The sequence below is a fragment of the Trichoderma ghanense genome, assembly GCF_004382785.1.
Source record: "Trichoderma ghanense strain CCMA-1212 chromosome Unknown scaffold_7, whole genome shotgun sequence".
Classification (NCBI taxonomy): domain Eukaryota; kingdom Fungi; phylum Ascomycota; class Sordariomycetes; order Hypocreales; family Hypocreaceae; genus Trichoderma; species Trichoderma ghanense.
In genome coordinates, this window is record NW_027395670.1 from 272,353 (window position 1) to 292,399 (window position 20,047).

At 56.2% G+C, this 20,047-nt stretch overlaps 4 protein-coding genes across 4 annotated transcripts; 1 reads left to right on the forward strand and 3 right to left on the reverse strand.

Moving 5' to 3' along the window:
- Positions 1-588: 588 nt before the first annotated feature.
- On the forward strand, positions 589-5,256 carry CCMA1212_006228 (DNA polymerase alpha catalytic subunit; the record flags this gene model as incomplete). The annotated part of the gene is made up of 5 exons (XM_073703462.1): positions 589-886; positions 983-1,086; positions 1,144-2,113; positions 2,168-3,459; positions 3,511-5,256. 5 exons carry the CDS (start codon positions 589-591, stop codon positions 5,254-5,256), a joined length of 4,410 nt encoding a protein of 1,469 aa, XP_073557743.1.
- Positions 5,257-6,580: 1,324 nt separating this feature from the next.
- Positions 6,581-11,680, reverse strand: CCMA1212_006229 (Eukaryotic translation initiation factor 4 gamma; the record flags this gene model as incomplete). Its single annotated transcript, XM_073703463.1, has 4 exons — positions 6,581-6,689; positions 6,761-7,110; positions 7,175-10,951; positions 11,081-11,680. The coding sequence occupies 4 exons, from the start codon at positions 11,678-11,680 to the stop codon at positions 6,581-6,583; spliced, it is 4,836 nt and encodes a 1,611-aa protein (XP_073557744.1).
- A 943-nt stretch (positions 11,681-12,623) lies between these two features.
- On the reverse strand, positions 12,624-12,809 carry CCMA1212_006231 (uncharacterized protein; the record flags this gene model as incomplete). The annotated part of the gene is made up of 1 exon (XM_073703464.1): positions 12,624-12,809. The coding sequence occupies one exon, from the start codon at positions 12,807-12,809 to the stop codon at positions 12,624-12,626; it is 186 nt and encodes a 61-aa protein (XP_073557973.1).
- A 2,111-nt stretch (positions 12,810-14,920) lies between these two features.
- On the reverse strand, positions 14,921-19,463 carry CCMA1212_006232 (Intron-binding protein aquarius; the record flags this gene model as incomplete). The annotated part of the gene is made up of 3 exons (XM_073703465.1): positions 14,921-15,384; positions 15,448-19,124; positions 19,180-19,463. The coding sequence occupies 3 exons, from the start codon at positions 19,461-19,463 to the stop codon at positions 14,921-14,923; spliced, it is 4,425 nt and encodes a 1,474-aa protein (XP_073557975.1).
- Between the last annotated feature and the right edge of the window lie 584 nt (positions 19,464-20,047).

Sequence of the window (20,047 nt, forward strand, 5' to 3'; positions counted from 1 at the left end):
GGATTCTCTGTTTACCATGGGATATAGACGGCTGGCTTGGTGTTGGCAAGGCATCTTTGGCTCTTCTAGCATAGCATGAATCTCTTCTTTCCAAGTATTTCGTTGATAATCCGCTGCCTTCTGCTTTTGCTTAGAATTGAGGAGAACGGAGACGCAGACTTACATGGAGGTGGTCGAGCATGACCTCCATAACTGCAAATTGCCGCTGGGTGCATACATACAAGCCAGAGACCACTCAAGAGCTGCCCCACGTTTGCAATTAAGGTCCTGATTTAGCGCGTCAAGCAACAACGCGACACACGCGTAAAGACGCGCTTCTTGCTGATAGCAGTGCCTGGGCACGGTACCTTACGGTGTGTGCTGGATAGGGCACGCATTGAGGTACCTCTTGGGCAGACCCTCTAACAGCCAAGATCAATTCTACAACACACACACTCTCTCTACCTTATCTCTGCCCATCTCTTTTTCCACCGAAACAAGCAAATCGTCTTTCTTTGATGCCCACAGCTTGGCCTTGACGCTCTTTTTCCCTCCTCAACACTTTTCATGATACCCTAAAGAGAAGAAAAGCAGCAGCCCACTTCCGCCATGCCCAAGGTCGACCACAGGGCAAAGCTCGCCGAGCTCAAGGCCCTCCGCCAGGCGGGCAAGAAGGCCTTTGAGAGCTACCAGGTCGAAGACGCCGCGAACCTCTACGACGAGGTGGACGAGGCCGGATACAAGGAGATTGTTCGGGACCGCCTCAACCAGGACGACTTTGTGGTGGACGACAACGGCGAGGGCTATGCCGACGATGGACGGGAGGACTGGGATCGAGTGAGGCGGTACGAGTCGGACAGTGAGGGCGAAGATGAGCTGCCGACGCGGGGGAGGCCGAGCAAAGCGGGTGAGTCTGCGTGATGGCTGAGTCGCTGTTCTGTTGCACAGCGACTGTCTCTGGACATCATGGCATGGTTGGGACTGAGACTGATTGTCTATACAGCGAAGAAGAGCCGGGACGAAGAGCAGGCCAAGCGAGACGCCAACGATCGGAGCATCAGCGAATACTTTACCAAGGGCGCCGGTAAAGCCCAGCCCAAGCCCAAGGTATGGCACCGCATGGGGCATCTTGTATGACGCCCAGATGGCCTAACAGAGCCGCAGGTTGTCAAGACAAAGGCCGACGACGACTTCCTGGCCGATCTCCTCGGAGAGGTTGACGCCAACATCCCAGCCCCAGCCCCGAGGGCACCCAAAGCCGATCGGTCGGGCGCCGAGCGAAGAAAAGCGAGAGACTTGTCGCCTGCGCCGGAGCCTAGCTTCAAGAAGCAGAAGCGGGTTGACATACGGTTGCCATCACCGGATCCCGCCCCTCCCAGTTTCGACGACGACGACGACGGTCTTGCGCCTTTGATCGACGATGAGCCCATGGGCACGGCCGATTTTCCCATGAGCGACCCGGCGCCCTCCTCCCCCGCTGCTAAAGTCGCCCAACGCAAGGCCCAGATAAAACAAGAACCCCAAAGCGACGACGATGACGATATGATGGAAGTTGCTCATGCCGGCGCTGTCAAGGTTGCCAGTGTCAACCTGGCAGCTTCCCGGCCGGTGAGGCGAATCGTCAAAGAAGAGCCGGCAGTGACTTCTTCCCCTATCAAGGCCCCAGACACCTCAGTGGATGCGTCGTCTTGGAACCAGCTCACAGAGAAGCTCAACGTCGTGAGCAGCTCCATGTCCGAGCCCAAAGGAATCGGCAAGATAGACCACAGGGACGCCATCGAGGCGGATGGGTCTCTGAACTTCTTCTGGACCGACTACACGGAAGTCAATGGCAGCCTCTGTCTCTTTGGCAAGGTGCTGAACAAGAAGACACAATCATACGTCAGCTGCTTTGTCAAAATCGACAACATTCTGCGAAAGCTCTACTTCTTGCCTCGCCAGCGGCGTCTCCAAGGTGGCGAAGAAACGGGGGATGAAGTCGACATGACTGACGTCTACAACGAGGTGGATGAGCTCATGACCAAGATGAATGTTGGCATGTACAAGATTAAAAAGTGCCAGCGGAAATACGCCTTTGAGCTGTCGGATATCCCCAAAGAAGCAGACTACATGAAGCTTCTATATCCCTACACAAGTATGTGAAGCCCAACTTTGAAACTTGACAGCCTATTGACCAATGTTGTTCCAGAACCTGCCCTCAACATGGATACGAAAGGAGAAACCTTTTCCCACGTGTTCGGCACCAACACTGCCCTATTCGAACAATTTGTTCTGTGGAAGAACATCATGGGTCCTTGCTGGCTCAAGATCCAGGATGCCGACTTTGGTGCCATCAAGAACGCGTCCCACTGCAAGCTTGAGGTGCTGGCCGAACACCCTAACATGGTGTCGACCATCAGCGACTCTGACAACATGGACATGCCCCCTCTGACATTGATGAGCATCGCTCTTCGAACAGCGTTTAACGCGGCGGAAAATAAGCAAGAGATCATTGCCATCAGTGCGCGAGTCTACGACAAGGTCTCTCTCAGCGACACCACTCCTGCCGAGAAACTTCCATGCAGAACGTTCACCGTCATCCGGCCTCACGGACAGGCTTTCCCCATGGGCTTCGACACGCTAGCGAGGAAGAGAAACAGGGGTCCGATTGTTCTGAAGAAACAAGAGTCCGAAGTGCTAAGCTACTTTTTGGCTCAGGTTGACGTGGCAGATCCCGATGTGATTCTTGGCCACCAGCTGGAAGGCGTTGATTACAGTGTGCTGCTGAATCGTCTGCTCGAGAAAAAGGTCCATCAGTGGTCAAGGCTCGGAAGACTGCGGCGAACCCAGTGGCCGTCCTCCATTGGCAAGGTTGGCGGCAACGTGTTTGCGGAGCGGCAGGTCATCGCCGGTCGGTTGCTTTGTGATCTCGCCAACGATGCCGGAAAGTCTGCCATGTTCAAGTGCCAGACATGGAGCTTGACGGAAATGTGCAGCCTCTATCTCACAGGGGACAACCGTCGCCGTGATGTGGACAACGAGGCCGCCCTCAACACCTGGGCCAAGGAGAGCCAGGGCTTGATGGACTACGTGACGCACATGGAAGCTGACACGCACTACATTGCCGCTCTGGCAGTCAGCGTTCAGCTGCTGCCCCTCACCAAGGTCTTGACGAACCTGGCCGGTAACTCTTGGGCCCGTACCCTGACCGGTACCCGCGCTGAGCGAAACGAATACATTCTCCTGCACGAGTTTCACCGTAACAAGTACATCTGTCCCGACAAGCAGACGTTCAAGGGACGGCAAAAGGCCGAGGAGGAGAATGGCGATGAAGAAGCGGGCGACGGCAAGAAGAAGGACAAGTACAAGGGTGGTCTCGTCTTTGAGCCCGAAAAGGGTCTCTACGACAAGTTTGTGCTTGTCATGGACTTTAACTCTCTTTATCCATCCATCATTCAGGAGTTTAACATTTGCTTCACCACGGTGGACAGAACAGCATCGGTAAGAGTCCTCAAGTTGTTCGTAACGACGCAGTGCTGATACTATCATTAGGCTGATAATGAAGACGCTGTCCCCGAGGTTCCCGTCAACCAAGAACAGGGCATCCTCCCCAGGCTCATTGCTACGCTCGTCAGTCGTCGTCGCCAAGTGAAGAATCTGATGAAGGATAAGAAAGCCACGCCCGAAGAGCTCGCTACCTGGGATATCAAGCAGCTGGCCCTGAAACTGACGGCCAACTCCATGTACGGTTGTTTGGGATACACCCGATCCCGCTTCTACGCTCGGCCCCTGGCCATCTTGACCACGCACAAGGGTCGAGAGATTCTCCGCAGCACCAAGGATCTGGCCGAGAGCAAATCTCTGCAGGTCATCTACGGTGACACGGACTCTGTCATGATCAATGCCAACGTGGACAACGTGGCCGACGCTTTCAAGGTCGGCAACGAGTTCAAGAAGGCCGTCAACGAGCAGTACCGGCTGCTGGAGATTGACATTGACAATGTCTTCCGGCGCATCCTGCTGCAGGCCAAAAAGAAGTATGCAGCCATCAACCTGGTGGAAAAAGACGGCAAGTTCATCGAGAAGATGGAGGTCAAGGGTCTGGATATGCGGCGTCGTGAGTACTGCGCCCTCTCCAAGGAGGTGTCCAAGCATCTGCTCGACGAGATCCTGTCCGGAGACGACATTGAGGTTGCCGTGGCCCGCATCCACGAGTACCTGCGCGACATTGCCACCAAGATGCGCGAGTTTTCGATCCCCGTGGCCAAGTACACCATCTACACGCAGCTCGGAAAGGGACCCAGGGAGTATCCCAACGCCGACTCGATGCCCCAGGTGCAAGTTGCCCTCCGCGACATGCTCAGGGGCAAAACGGTGCGGAAAGGGGACGTGATTTCGTACGTCATCACGGGCACCAGCAAGAGCTCAGAACCGGCGCCGAAGCGTGCTTATTCTCCAGCAGACCTCAAGGCCGATCCCAGCCTGCAGCCCGACGTGGACTGGTACATTGCCAAGCAGATCTTCCCTCCTGTAGAGCGTCTGTGCGCCAATATTGCGGGCACGTCGACGTCGCAGCTTGCTGAGCAGCTGGGCTTGGACGTTCGACGGTATGCCTCGACGCAAACGCAGCAGGGCGGCTCAAGCGATCAGCTCGAGATCCACCCCCTGGAGTCTCAGATCCCCGACGAGGTGCGTTTTGTCGACTGCAAGCGGCTCAAGCTGCGCTGCCGCAAATGCAAAGCCTCCTCCGACTTTGAAGGTCTTGTTGGATCTCCCGACCGCGTCACTGCGTCGGGCGTCATCTGCCCCGGCTGCAGCGCCGTTCTGCCTACGCTCTCGGTCGTGGCGCAGGTCGAGCACGCGGTGCGCCTCCAGACGTCGCGATACTACGAGGGCTGGCTCGTCTGCGACGACCCCCAGTGCGGCAACCGCACGCGGCAGATGAGCGTCTACGGCACGTGCTGTCTGGGTCCCAAGGGCCTGGCGCGCGACTGCGGCGGCAAGATGCAGTACGAGTACACGGAGAAGGCCATGTACAACCAGCTGGTGTACTTTGCCAGCCTGTGGGACGTGGACAAGGCCAAGGCCAAGGCGGGCGATGCCAACAGCGACATGTCGGCCCAGGAGCGGGAGAAGATCCGGGCGCTGGCGGAGCACAACCGGGTGCGCTTCACGACGGTCAAGGCGGCGGTGGACAAGTATCTTGAGAAGTGCGGCCGGCAGTGGGTTGCCATGGATACGCTCTTTTCAAAGCTTGGCTTTGGCAAGATGATGGCTTCCGCCGTTGCTGCCTTATGAGGAGGAGGTCGGGATTAGGTTCACGATATAGCTGTTTATAGTTGATGACTTTTTGTGATGCGGGGGGGGTTTGAGTATATTCTTTGCATGGCATTGGATGGGCTGTTTGTTTTGGCATCATGGAAAAGCAAAGGATAGTATTGATATGAATGCCTGTAGGCCCTCAGTTTGAGTAGCTTGATTGTGCTTTGCAGAGACGGTTGGCCCTTTATATTTCAGCTCATGTGGACAATGTTGAGGTGGAATGTCGAGATGATGTACGTTTTTTTTTTTTTTTTTTTTTTTTTTTTGTGAAGGGTTTATGCGTCTTTGACGAGGGTGCTTCGACAACATGGGAGCGTTGTTGACTGTCGTTCATCCTGCGTCAAAGGCGAGAGCCAAACTCAAAAGAAAGTAAGTGAGCGCATTGATGAATACAAGACTCCGATCCAGCCCACCTCATCTGATTGGACCTAGAAGGGCTATTCACCATCAACCACCAAGGCAGGACGAAAAGCACGATTTTACTCAACATCAAGACATCAGCAGACACGCAGCAAGACCTTCACTCACCCACACCTCACGTCAAGCACGCCAATTGGAAAAAAGTATCACAAAAAAGGGAACAGCACCATATCCGTTCCAAATCGCATTATACCATGCTCTCTCTCTGTCTCTCTCTCTCATAGATACATCCATCATCAATTTTGTCTCGGCAAACAAGTAAACCGCCATCGTCAGGGTCTTCCAGACAGAACGTCCCTTCCCGCCCCATCCCATGTCTGCCTTCTTGATCCTTTTTTCCCCCTTTCCCTCCCTTTCTTTCCGCATGTGGGCGTCAAACCATCTGGCAACTTTCGGAATGGCACGGGCATCGCATCCATGATTTCCCTCGTGTCCCCCCCCTTTGCGCCGACAGGTAATGACCATCAACTGTGTCCATTTTCCCTCCTCTCATTTCCGAGCCACGCAGCATTAAGGATTTGGAGCACACCAAAGGGGACATTAGAAGAAGTTATAAACACGGTCATGAATAAAAAGGCATGGCGAATCCCTAGTCCGGAATACAGTAGAAAATAGTAAAGAGGAAAAAACAAGGAGGAAAAAAAAGAAAATGCACCCTCTCTCCTCCTCTCTGAGGGAGGCCTCATCTGTCCACTCGTTGGGGTCAAATGGTCTATGGGGCAAAAGGTATCGCGGAGAATATGCGTGCTCAAACTTTTGGTGAAACGTTTGCGTCAAAGCCTTGTAAATGCAAGAAAAGAGAAAACACAGCCCCGCCGAGTCTATTCCCTCCCCAAAAATGCAAAGACACCGAGAACAAAGAAAAGCGTCACGTCTTTTTTTATTCATTGTCCTTCTTGTCCGTGGCGGGAACCGCCTTGGCCATGAGGGGCGAGGGTCCAGCAGACGGGGGGGAGGCCGGGTGGCCATCATCCATAGTGGCTAGCAAGCTGCAGAGGGTAACAATCAGTATGAGACGTCGATGAGACAAAGCGGGGGGGGGGGATTGCTTCGAGCTTACCTAAAGGCATTAGAGCTTGTAGGACCGGGGGTTCCAGCGCGAGACGAGCTGTTGGAGTCATCGCCAGCACGACCGAGAGCGCCGCCAGGTCCGAACCGCCGTCCGCTGTTGCTACGAGAGGACAGCATTGACGTGGGACCCAGGGTGACGTTTGAGCTCGACGTCCTGTTGACAGACGAGCCCTTGAGACGTCGGAGGTCGTCCATGCCCACCTGGTTGCTGGGCTGGTTGAAGCTTCCGGAGAAGCCTCGAGCATCGCCGCGACCAACAGGGGGTCGGCCACCACCAGGACCGCCACGCTGGCTCGTTCGCGCGGCTTCCTGAGCCTTGGCAGCTGATTGAGCCTCCGCCTAAGTTCACTCGGGTCAGTATCGATGCGTTGGAAAGATAAGTAGTAGAGGGGAAAATACTCACTTCGGCGCGGACTTCTTCCAACGTCTTGGGGCCCTTGTTGCCCTCCTTCGAGACCCAGCGGGCTCTTCGGAGGTCGATAACATCCATGAGCATGAACCTCATACGGCTCTGGAGCTCGGGCAGATCGGCCATTCCCTGGATGCGCTGGAAGTAAATGTCCATCAGAGGACGGCCCTTGTCCGTCTCGTCGAGGTTGGCACCAATAGTACGCAGCAGCTTGCAGAGAGACTCGATCTCGGCCTCGTCGGGCATTCCCTTGTAATCCACAAGCTTGGTGACACACTCGTGCATGATGCGCTCAGTAAGCATGCCCAGCTTGAACAGCTCTCCGATGAACTGGACGAGACCAAGGCCTCGTCGCTTGGCGGCGGCGGCGGCGTAGTACTCGTCAGACAGCATGGCCGCCTCTCCGGTCTTCTTCTCACCTTCCTCGGTCTCCTTAGGAGCCTCGGGCAGGTTGGTCGTCCAGCCACGCTCGAACTCCTTCTGGCATCGGTTGAGGAGGTACTTGCGGAACAGGTTGCCACCACTGACCACGTTGCCGTTCTTGTCCTTGATGTTCTCGTCGCGGATGTCGGGGCTCATGGTCTCGAGCATGCGCTTGCAGAACTTGGCATACATGGAAGCCCAGTGGGCTTCGTCGGTGGCCTTTTCAAAGGTGAGCTGGATGACCTGGCGCAGCGTCCGGCCGTCCGTCTCATCCTTGGACTGCGAGGCAATGGCCAGGATCTGCTCTGAGATACGCTCGAAGTTGTCTGGCGTCATTTTGTTCAGGGCGGCCTTGACCTTTCGCTGAACCATCTCCGGGTCCATGAGCTGGCCAGGCTGAGGAGTGGCCACAGAGGGCGCCTTACCCAGGCTGCTGGCCTTCCATCCGGAGGCCGAGACGGTGATGGGCTTGACCTCCTGGCCAGCCGTGAGAGGCATGGTCTTAGCAGCCTGGGCCTCCTTGGCAGCCATGTCGTTGCGTCGGCTGCCGCGGGTGGATCGGCTGGACTGGCGTGGGGAGTTGGGCAGGTTGTTGCGCATGTTCTGAGAAGAGGTGCGGGACATGGACGACGACGCGGGGAAGGCAGCGCCAGGGCGCTGGAACGACGCCATCGGGTTGACCTGCGGCCGCGGCAGGGCGCCGCTGGCAATGGCCATGCGGTCGGCGGATGTGGTGCCCGGAGGCAGAGTGCGCCCACCAGGGACGCCGAAGGAGCCGCCGGGGAAGCCGCCTCCTCCGCGGGATCCCTGTCTGGCCGAGCTGGGCGTCTGGCCGCGCGAGGCGGAGCGGTTGCCGTCACCGTCGCCAATCAGCTGCTTAATCTGCTGGTGGAACTGGAGCGAGGGCTGCTCGGTAAAGACCTTCTGGAACTGCAGCAAGAAGGCAGCATCGTACTTGAACGTCTTGCCCTTCTTGGCGACGGCGGCGTTGAGGGCCGGGTTGGGGGACTTGATGCCCTCGGGGTAGATGTCCTGGTCCATCACCTGCAGGAAGCGGGCCGACTTGAGAGACTGCAGCGCGGCGCTGGGCTGAGGAGGCTCCACGGCGCTCGTCTTGATGGGCGCCAGGTTGAGGGCGGCGGGCTTGGCGACTCGCTTCTCCTTCTGGCCGGCAGCGTCACCCGACTTGTCACCGGAGATGCTAAAGTCGGCAAGCTTGTCGGAAACGCCCTCGACAGAGGCAGGCTCGTCCTTCTTGTCCTGAGCGTTGCCGCTACGCATCTGAGCAAGGGCCTCGGCGACGGAGAGAGACTTTCCAGAGGACTCGGCGGCTTCACGTCGCCTCTCCTTCTCTTCCTCGAGTCTCTCCATCTCGCGTTCCTGCTCCCGCAGTTTCCGGTCCTCTTCTTCGGCGTTCTTCTTCTGGTTGGCCTCCTCGGCCTTCTTCTGCGCTGCCTTTTCGGCCTCCCTCTTCTTGCGGTGCTCCTCCTCCTGGGCCTCGCGCTTGGCTTCGGCCTCTTCCATCTCCCGAATGATGCGCTCGAGTTCGTCGTCCGCCGACTCGTCACTCTTGGCAGGCTCCTCCGCTTTCGCAGGGGCCTCCTCGGCCTTGGGAGCTTCGGCAGGCTTCTCAACGGGCTTCTCAACGGGCTTCTCAACGGGCTGCTCAACGGGCTTCTCAACGGGCTTCTCAACGGGCTCCTCAGCAGGCTTGTCAGCGGGCTCCTCGGGGGCCGGCGCCTCAGCCTTGGCAGCTGCCTCGGGTTGGGGCTCAGCCTTTGCCTCGGCCTTGGGTTCGGCAGGCTCAGCCTTTGGCTCTTCGGGCTTGACGTCGGGTGTCGCCTCGGGCTGGGCCTTGGCCTCGGGCTGGGCTTCCGCCTTTGCTTCCGTCTTTGCCTCCACCTTTGCCTCCGCGGCCTCTTCCTTCTTGGCCCCAGTATCCTCAGCGGCTTCCGCCTTGGCTTCGGCCTCTTCCTTGGCCGCCTTTTCGGAAGCAGCTCGGATCTCAGCCTGAATCTTGGCCTTCAATTCTTCCTGAATTTCCTTGGCCGTCTTGTTCGGCGATTGGCTGTCTGTGCGAGCATGGCTGGGCGCGTCGAGCTTCTGCTGAGGCGGCGTGGACGCCGCGATGACGGGGGGCGTCCTAGTTTGGGTGGGAACGGGAGAAGCAGGCTGCTTGAAAGTTGAGGTATCAACCACCTCACCGGCAAGATTCTTAATTTGAACCGCGGCGCTCTTCCTGGGCTTGACGAAGCTGTTAGGGTTGGCCTGGGCGTTGAGAGCCTTGGGGTTTGATGAGACAATGGCCGGCTGGCTGGGCTGGCTGGCGCTAGCAGGTCGCTCAGGCTGCGAGGGCGTTCGGGACATGCTGTGGCTCTGCTGGTGGAAGGAAGGGGGCGCGAACTGCTGGTTGTAAGCTTGAGCACCGGGCTGGGGAGGTCCCATGTAGGGCATGGCGCCGCCGTAGTACGGCACGGTCATGGGCTGGCCATATTGGTTCATCTGCTGCGGGGGGAAACCGTAAGTCTGATTCTTCCAAGTTAGCCAAAGTTCGAATCCTCCGTTTTCAGGAGAAAGATCAAGCGAATTCGGGTGGCTGAGGGGAGCGTCGACAAGAGGGAGAGAGGGGGAAGAAGGGCCGTCCTTTTGAATTCCACTCGAAACCGGACGCATGTTGTTCTTGTCGTGGGCACGCCACTGTGTATCTGCACGCTGGCCTTGGCTACCAAAGCGGCGTTGGTGGTGGTGCTGCTGCTGCTGCTGCCAAACGGCGCTGGTAGGGGGCTCACGCGCGGAGTCCAGGGGACTACCCTGTTGGAAGTGCCTGTCGTACTCACGACGGCTCTTTGACTTTTTGTAACTGGGCTTGGAATGCATTTTGGCGGCTACTGCAGGAAAGGGGTACTGTACTTGTACTTGTTGCTGATGAGAAGCCGGGATCGGAGGCGGGTAGTGGTACGCAGGAGCATTCGGCATGGCCATGTTGGGCTGCATCGTCGCCGGCGGCATGTTGGGGGTGCCGGGGAGCGAGGGCACGAGGTTGGCGAGGGCCGGGCTGCGGGCAGGCTGGGGCGAGTTCGGGTAGCCTCGAGGGTTCGGCTGGAACGAAGGGGGCATGCCACGGTTCTGGCCAGGAGTTCGGAACTGGTTCTGGGGAGGGAAACCCATCTGGTTGTTGAACTGGGTGGCATGCGGGTTGAACGAGTTGCGGTTTCGGTTGTTCTGAGGACCAAAGTTGCCACGGCTGCTGTCGCTCTGCACAGAATGGCTCGACTCGCGGCGGAAGTGTGCGCCGGACTGGGAGGCCAAGTTCGGGTTGGGAGGGACGGAGCCCTGTCTCATGTGGCGCTGGAAAGCATCCTCGGGTTAGCACTTTGCCGCTCTTCCTCTCGGACAGTCAAGAAAGGAAAAGCTCTAGGAATAGACAAGACTAAAGGAAAGGGATAATAAGGAAGAAGAATCAAGCTGGGGGCTTACATCGCCATCGCTGCCGAGACTGCCAAAGGTCATCTGGTTCGTCGGCTGCTGCAAGCTAGACGGGGGTCGGCCACCGCTGGCCGAGGGCTGCGGGATAGGGGCCGGAGAGTGCGCAGGCGAAGGCACCCGGTGGTGGTTGTTCGCATCGGGGACGGGGATGGGCGCCGAGTGGCCGACCTGGGGGGTGCTGTGGCCCATGGCGGGCGAGTCGTAGCCGAACTGGATGCCGGACTTGGCACCGCCAATGGAGCCGCCGTTGGGGACGAAGCCGCTGGGGCCGTTGGCAGCCATGGTGACGGAGCCTTTTCGAAAGTGGTCGGGGCCGGAGCCGTTGAAGGAGCTGCGGGCGACGGTGGGAACCGCAGGAGGGACGGGCTGCTTGCCGTTTACTGGAGAGGGCGATGAGGCAGCCTTGGCATTCTGTGCCGAAGCCGTAGGGGCAGAGGAGCCGACCACCAGGGGGGCGTTGGAGCCGGACGCAACTACAGGCGCCTGAGCGGGCTTCTTTGGCGCACCTGCTGCGGAGGCATATGAAGGTGCCGTAGGAGCGTTGGTGGTGGTCGCCGGGATCGGGGTCTGCTGATTCGCAGGCGACGTCATATGGGGAGCGGCGGTTCGCGATGCGAGAGACGAAGGATCGTTGTTGTTTGTTCTTCTTTAAATTTTTTAGTCGAGGTTGGCGGGGCGAAAAAAGCGAAGGCTTTAAAAAGAAAAAAAAAGAAGAAGCGGCCGAGACGACTGATTCTGGAGAGCTCGTTGAGAATACGCTCAGCGATCCGTATCGAGTCTCTGAAAAGGAGCGTTCTCGGGAGGAAACAAGACGATCCGGAACACCGAGAGGATATCGACTCGCTTCGTTCGACAGAGACGAAGGGCGAGAGGACGGAGGAAAAGGCGACCGGGTGGGGGAAACGACCGTAGGCTGTCCGTCGGTTGCGACTGGCTACGATCCCGCGCGGCGGCAGAGAAAAAGGAGCAGAGAGAACGATCTTCAGCTACCGAAGCTGCAGAAGATGGTCCAATGCCGTGAGAGGGGGAAAAAAGAGGCCAGGAGAGGAGAGATTCCACCGGCCACTGGTTGATGTTTAGTGGTGAGGGTTGGAGAGGAGAGGCTGCGTAAAAATTTTGGGCAGCAGGAAATATGATGTGGTGGGCGGAAGGGGCGGCCTTAGCACGGAGGGGTGGCGCTAGCGGGCTCTTTCCCTGCTGGCGCGCCACTTGGGGTTTGGAGGGGTCAGCGGTAGCGGTACTTGTTTCTGGTGCAGGTCCTGGCGGTAGATCAGGTACCGGTACTATCAGAAATCCAACTCCAGGTCGAACCGAAGCTCACTTTTGGCTCGAGTTGACGAAGGAAAGGCTCAAAAGCTTCCATAAGCCAGAATTCGGCAACAGATTAAGGCTTGATTTTATTCCGCATTTTTGGCTGGGAGTTACTGAGGAGGCACCAAGTCGCCCGTCTTTCCGGCAAACGAGGCGGCAAACAAGGCAGCATCTGGCCACATTTTCCGGGGACGCTGAGCCAGATCAGTTCTTGTAGGACCTCCTACTCCGTCCTTGACTCTGCTCCGTACGGAGTCGGGACATTGCGAAGGTGCTTGCACCAGAAGTCAGCACTGGACGACGTATCCTGCAGACTGCTGCTCACCGTCCCCACGCTGGGATGCAGCTCAGAGCGGCGCTGTAGACCTGACTCAGCGACGGCCTCAATCACGGCTCCCCGAATCCACATTGCATTTGCCTTTGGAAAATCTATTGATTATCATTCACTCGAATTGTGAGGGCAGGGATTCGAAGAAGAAGGCGTGTCAAATGTACAGTGGCATTGAATGATCGCGTCGTTCACTTGGCGGTATCACCACGTGACTTGAACCTCACCTCAACTTTTCTTCGCCCCCTTCAACTCTCGAATCATCACTGAACAACCCGTAAAGAAAATTGTCAACCTTGAACAACTCTGATTCGTCCCTGGCCCATAGTGATGATGCACACAAATAAAAAAAAGAGAAGTCGGTTCGCCTCTCAGCACAGCCATACATGTGGCGTTGGTGCCTACGAGTACAGAGTGCAAAGGAGAGCGAATGGCATGTGACATCAATCTCAGAATTTGCCCAGCAATGCGTCACCACAGAATTTGTGCGGTGGCTTGAGTACCTGGATTGGGACTTGATGCCCTCGCTTTGCTTCAAGCCTCGTAATGCCACAATCGAACTTTTCTGGCAAAGCAGAAGCACGGTATCCGACGCCCGTCCTCAGCCACACTGAAGGTCAATTCGTTTGGGCGATCTTGCCTTGCCTTCACCTTCCCCCCGAGTGAAGAACAAGGACGCAGCAGATCAAGTAACAAAGCCTTTGACTGTACCATCTTCAACGATTCATACAACATCAAAGCCATACCCTCCCTCAAATCACCCGACGCTCAAACGCTGTAATCGAGCACCTCAAAGCCCAGCAAAACGCCCCCCATTGTCTGGCCAAAAACGCCTCCCCAATCTAGCACACCCGCTAAACACCAATCAGAAATCCAGTGCCGTTTTTAATCTCATTTTCACCTCACTTTCCACACGCATACGCCCTCAACGTACCCCCCACGGGGGGCGTGCATCTACCTAGTACCTCCGCCCAGATAAAAAAAAAAAAACCCCAATGCTCTTTTTCTCTCGCCTTTCTTGCTCTGCTTCCCCTCAGATATTTTTTTTTCTCGCACTAGAATCTTCGGGCTCTAGTTTCTTTGTTAGCGCCAATCTCTCTGTGCTCTGGTTGATTTTCTCGTCTCACTGACTTTCTTGGGGTTTGTGCTCGTGAGCAGTTGATGTGCCATGTGCGGGATTCCATTACGATGCACTGTATGAAGAGTTGAAGTCGGTGCAGGGTATCTGATCGAGGCCTGTAGAGGTCGAGGGCGTCTAGATGTCATCTCATAGCACTCCGTCTATACAAAGAACATTGTTCCCATCTCGAACGATGAAGCACCTCAAGCAAACACTGGAATATCCTCGTTCAGTGTCCAAGTAGCCAAAGTATCACCAACTCAATCCGCAAGAAAAACGTTGCGCATACTGAACACAAAACCCATCTTCTGCCTGCCACGACATCTAGTCTGTCCTACACTCTATGGGAGAACAGCAAAAGAGGCAGCCCGCCATCACCTGATTGTCATCTAGCTTTGTCGTCGTCCTCCTTTTCGCCGAGACAATCGCCTCTGTGGCTCCGAAAAGCCCGGCCCGTGGTGACACTCTTCATCAACGCTGCAACAGGAAACTTGGGTGTTCATATTCCCTTGAGTGATGCTTGTATGCTACGCAACAGGCAATACATTGTTAGCATTTCCAATTAGAAAAAAAAAAAAAAAAAAAAAAAAGAACGAAAAGAAGGTCAATCTCCGATGGATGTACCCAACTCAAAACCGACAAAGAACAGGCAAAATCACCAAGATTTGGCACCAGCTCATTTCGCCTCAACTGTAGGGTAACTTGGACGTCTCCCAGAAACCCCATCACAAGGCACCATTACTACTAGCAGCCTAAGGGGGCTTTTGGTAACCGTCACAGTGTCTGGTAAGGCCTAATGTAAGTGAGAAGTTAGCTGAATAAGGGCAAAACGAAGATCTGCCTACAGATTTCATGCCCCTCTGATTGAATACTCCAGTCTTCAAAGCGTGTCTCAGAAATCCCAGATTCGGCAAAGAGCAAAAGGGTAGAAGGTCATGGTCATATGCCATTCTATACTCGACTCTCCTGTCCTCAAACAACCCTCTGTTCCCTTTTTTCCGCTTCATATAAATTCATATCTATACCCTATCCTCACAGCTACACCCTATCCTTACAAACAACGTTAGAATCTTTAACTGGCCTCACCCTCTCGAACCTCCAGAATATCCGGCTCAAGAGCCTTTTCCTCTTCCTCATCATAGTACCCCGCTTGTATCTCTTCCTCAGTCTCATCAATGGTACCCTCCATCGGCACGCCTTGCTCCTCCTGCAGCTGCTGCAGCTTGGTCATCGACATCTCATACACATACTGTCCAATGTGCTCAACGCCCTCCATGGCAACTTCGCCCTCGACAGGGGCCTCCTCTTCCGTGCTTGGTCGTTCCGTCGGCCACAGCTCGCCCGTGACCAGCATCAGCTTATCCGGTCGCTGCAGCAGTACGTCAAACGCGGGTCGGAGCTCGGGGCAGGCTTCAAACACTTCTCGGCGACCGAGGACGTAGAGTCCCAGCCTCGCTCGAGAAAAGGCCACAGTCATGCGACGGACGTCGCGAAGGTAGCCCACGCGCGACGTGCGAGTCAGAGAAAGAATGATGTCTAAAAAAAAAATTATCGTTAGTCCCTAGCTCAACAAAGGTCTACTCATCGGAGCAAACTTACAGTCATTTTGCTCTCCCTGGTACTTGTCGACTGTAGCCACAGCCTTGGGAAGACCAAAGATGGGGCTCGACGCGCATCGGTGCGCAAGCACATCCTTCACCAGAGCCCTCTGGCCCGCGTACGTCGTCAGTATGCTAATCTTCTCCGCCGGATACCCGAGAAGTCGCATGTACTGGTAGATGGCTACCGCGTATTCGGCCTCGCCCAGGTTCTGGATGAAATGGGGCGTCGGCTCAGTCTCACCACGACCCTTGTAGTTGGGAACATTGATGAACTGGAAGTCGTACTTGAAGCCGGCATTTGCCCGCAAGAACTCGGGGTTTGTCAGGACATCGGGGAGATTGTCGAGCTTGGGATAACGCCACGCGTACAGCTTGGCAATGGACGGTCGAGCACGGCCTTGCTGATCCAGAGTAACCGTCGGCACGCCCAGCCGAACAAGCCGTGAGAACAGCGACTGCTCCAGGTTGGCATAGTGACGGAACGCCAAGCTCTGAATGACCGGTGAGTTCTGGAAGTGGTCGCCACATAGCACCACTCGCTGCAGCGGCAGCTGGCCGTTGACGGGTTTCTGCATCGCCAGGGGAATAAACGTTTCGATTTCGGTGATTTGCGCTGCTTCCTCCATGACGACGTTGTCGTAGTGGAAGCCGAGGGCGGCAATCTCACCCCTTCTCATGGCCGCGTGTGTCGTTGTCATTGCAACAATGCGGGCCTCGTTGGTGAGCAGATAGTTCGCCTTGTCCTTCTCGCGTCGCAAGATCTCAAAGGGCCGGATGTCTGCCAGCTCCGAAAAGATCTTGGAAATATGGCGGTAACAGCCTTGCGCAATGTCCAAGACTTGTGCCCGGTCTGCCTCGGGGGGAAACAGGGGCTGGGGAGCGTCGGAGAAATAGGCATGGAAGGGGAAGCTTTGGACAATGTCAGATGCGCTAGACGAGTCGGACTCGGCAACCCTGAGGAACTTGGCCCAGGCTGGCTCGACATAGGCAACGTTGAAGTAGCCTGCAGTCTCGGCCGAGTTCTCGTGTGCGCCGGGAGCCCCCAAGCTTGCTGCGAGCTTCTTTACTTCAAACAGGAACCTGTCGCGATTGTCCAAAAATGACTCGACGCGGCCGTACTTGCTGAAGCTGCCTTCCGTGTCTAGCTCTTCTTCGCCATGACCAAGCCGGAGCAAGTGCCTCTCGTCGATGTCGAGCGCGACGATCTTGGCAAACAGCTGGTTGAGGGCCTGGTTGCTGTGGGCAATGAGCAGTGTCTTTTGCTCGGGAAAGTTGTGATAGATGTTGTTGATGATCTGTGTGGCAACGTCCGTCTTACCAGTGCCCGGAGGTCCGACGATTACAGTCAGCCCAAGCTGGGTTCCAGACATGATGGCCTCGACTTGAGCCGGGGTAAACCGAACCGTGTTCTGCTTGGGTGCGTCGATGGGGTAAGGCCCGTTGTTGGGAGGCTTGTAGGTAGAGACCTTGAAGGTCTCTACCTCTGAGAGCAGCGCTGGCTCTGCATCGCGCCGCCGCTTCTTGGATGGCTTCCCACCGCGGGGCTCCTCGACTTTGTCGACAGCTTCGAGGACATATGGCGGCCCGAAGCTGCCGGTGACATCGTCGTCAGGCTCGACCGTCTTCCCAGGTAAGCTTTCGACCAAATGCTGCCAGCCGAGGAAGGTATCCCTGTAGTCGATAGTCTTGAGCCTGTTGGGCAAGTTCTTGTAATGAGCGCCAGCCGGGTCACCGTACCCCAGGAATACTTCATGAAGCCATGTGGGGAGTGGCATATCTGAAAGGACGAGCGTCCGAATGGAATCCAGAACCGGCTTGAAGTTGTTTTCTCTCTTGTTCCGCCTGAGAAGAAGGTTAATGCCTGCATAAACATCGGGCTTGCCGGCGGCTGCCTGTTCAGCATCTTGAGCATAGGATGCCGAGTCCAATTTCAGCTGGATGCGCCGCTTCTGATCGAGGCGCTCGGCTGTTTCCCTGGCGTGGCGGCCTCTGTCGTCTGTGACCTGCAGCACTTCGGCAGTCCGTACCACCAACACACCGGCCTTTTCAGCTTCTGACTGAGGTTGTCTGCTTCCATTTGCAGCTGCTTGGCCAGTGGCAGGGGGCTGAACCGCGAGCAAAAAGACGACGTCGCCCGGTCGAAGCGTGTCCCACTCTCTGCGCACATTGTCGCCTAGCCGTCGAGCGTCGAAAGACACCTCTGCCCGAACCATGGACGGCTTATCATCCCCAACGAGAGCTGGGACGACTTCCAGTATCGTTGGCTTGGAAATAGGCATAGCCATCTTCGAGAAGCCTGCGAAATGGGTTTCACCAGGCCGCCTGCTTTCTGGTCGAAGACGACGCAGCGCCGCCTCGATATCCTTGCGGATACCATAAAAGGACTCGCAGCGATATAGTACGAGTGCCCTCCAAAGGAAGTCGCCGACTGAAAGATACTGCAGATTGAGCTTCGGGAGAGCCAGGGGACGTGAGCCGTCGTATGAATCCGCACGCTGAAAGGTGTCATCAAACAATGAATCTTCAGTCGGGACGATGCCTATCCTCTGGGCCGTATCTTGGAACGTCTTCTTCCGCTCAAAGGTCGTCAGGAGGAACTCAAGGAGAAAGTTGCGGTCGATGGTGAGGGTGAGGCCTTCAGGGTATGAAGACCTGAGATCCAAGAGGTTCACAAGGTTCAGCAGCTCGTCATCGGTGAGGGGCTCGAGATGTGACACCAGCTCTTCTCGCTTGTCAATGGAGCCATAGTTTGACAGAGCCAGAATGGTGAGCTTGTCCTTGAAATGCTTCAGAGCAATTCGTTGAAGCTTGCCCAGCAGTGTGCAGTGACGGTCAAAGGCCTCTGTCCGACTCAGCTGTATGCCGCTCTGGTCATCAATGGCAAAAAATGTGTAGTGGAAGAGGAGTGCATGGAGATCACGCAACAGAGCGCTTCCGGCATCGTTATAGAGCGGAGACAGCCTCATCAAAGGGGTGAGGTGTAAATCTTGGACCAACGCATTGACGTAGCGCCGCGTTGGCAGCTGGCTTTGCAAGTCACATATGAATTCTGTAAAGCGTTCACAGTAGAGAAGCGTCTGGTCTGTAGCAACGGTTAGCATGGGAGCACTGGCTTTTAAACTCGCCTGTGACGTGCCTGATTTGTTTTCATCGTATAGCTGATTGATAAAGTCGAGGACCAGAGTATAGAGCCATGACCGCTCAAACCGTAGGCGTGCCTTGGTGGCCTCGTCTGCGGCATCGTATCGCTTCTGGGCCGCCCTCCAAGCCTTCCTCAGGTGCGGCGTAGAGTCAAGATGGGCCTCTAGACGTTTTTCGGAGGAAAGGTTGTGCCAAATGCCAATCGATACCAGGGGAGCGCATTCTTTTCTGACAATGCTGCAGTCTAGGCTCTGGAAGGCGTGGATGAGGAAGCAGAGGAGGTGTGTTCGAAGCGTCGTCGACAGCGTTCGATCGAGCGTCATGGACAGAATGCGGCGGAACAGAGACGAGAAGTCGTCGGGCCTCTCCTCGAAGATTTCTATCAACAGCTTGTCAGATACAGCTCCAATGTGATCCGTCTCAGCCAACTTACTCCATGTCTCGAGGTGCTCTCGCCTCTTGACGTTGCATATCAACGCCAGTATCAGGACATGATAGTTGGAGGCCTGCTCGGAATATCCAGGCCACAGATAGCTATCCCGCCGCGTTAGAGGATTCGATGCAATACTGAGACGTCCCGAAGTCATACCTCTCTAGCGTCTGCAAGCTCTCCAGCAGCAGCAGCAGCTTATACGAGAAACCATCCTGCTCCAGCACATCCCAGATGCCCTGCTTGACGACGTCGTTCTTGACCTTGACCTTTGCCGTCTTCTTGCTGGGCTTGAGCCAATGCTGCCGCGCGAGCTGCACAAACTGATGCTCCTGCTCCTCCACCTCCGCCGGGGTCGGACGGCCGTCTGTCGTGTCTTTTGGCGGCTCGCGTGCGGCTGCAGCTCGTCCAGCAGCGCCTCTGGTTCGCTTCGCGGTAGGCATTGCGAGAACTGTCGCGTCGCAAGCTGCAAGGAATCGGGCGCGCTGATGGTCGACGGACGCTTCAGGAGGAGCTCGTGCGTGAGCTGGATCTTGCTGTAGCTCGAGACGGGCCAAACGAGGTCATAAACAGAGGATCAGCCAAGCTGCGTCCACGCCTGGCAGCGGACATGGAATTACTACTGCCAGTCCCTGTGCACAAAATTTCAGCCTTGCGCAATGCGGGCCCACTGCGCTGTAGCGGCACAGGTACCTTGACGCGGCCAGTACTTTGAGGCCGGTGTAACCGTAGCGGCAGCTCGTTGTACCTGCAGTGGGCGGGAACCAGATGGGCCATCCATTGTCCTCAGCCTTCTGACCTTGAATCCTCGTCCTTGAGCCATTCGCGACGACTTTCTTCCTGCATCATCTCTGCTGCATAACGACTTTCCAGCTCAGCGACGCGCTCAACCTCCTTATATCGCATCTGCCGAGGCTATTTACGTCCATTATATAGCACGCCATCTCGATTAATCTCGCCTGACCTCGTCGCAAATATCCTTCCGGGGCTTCAAGCCGACCCGTGTCGAGCTTCGTCACGGCTTGAC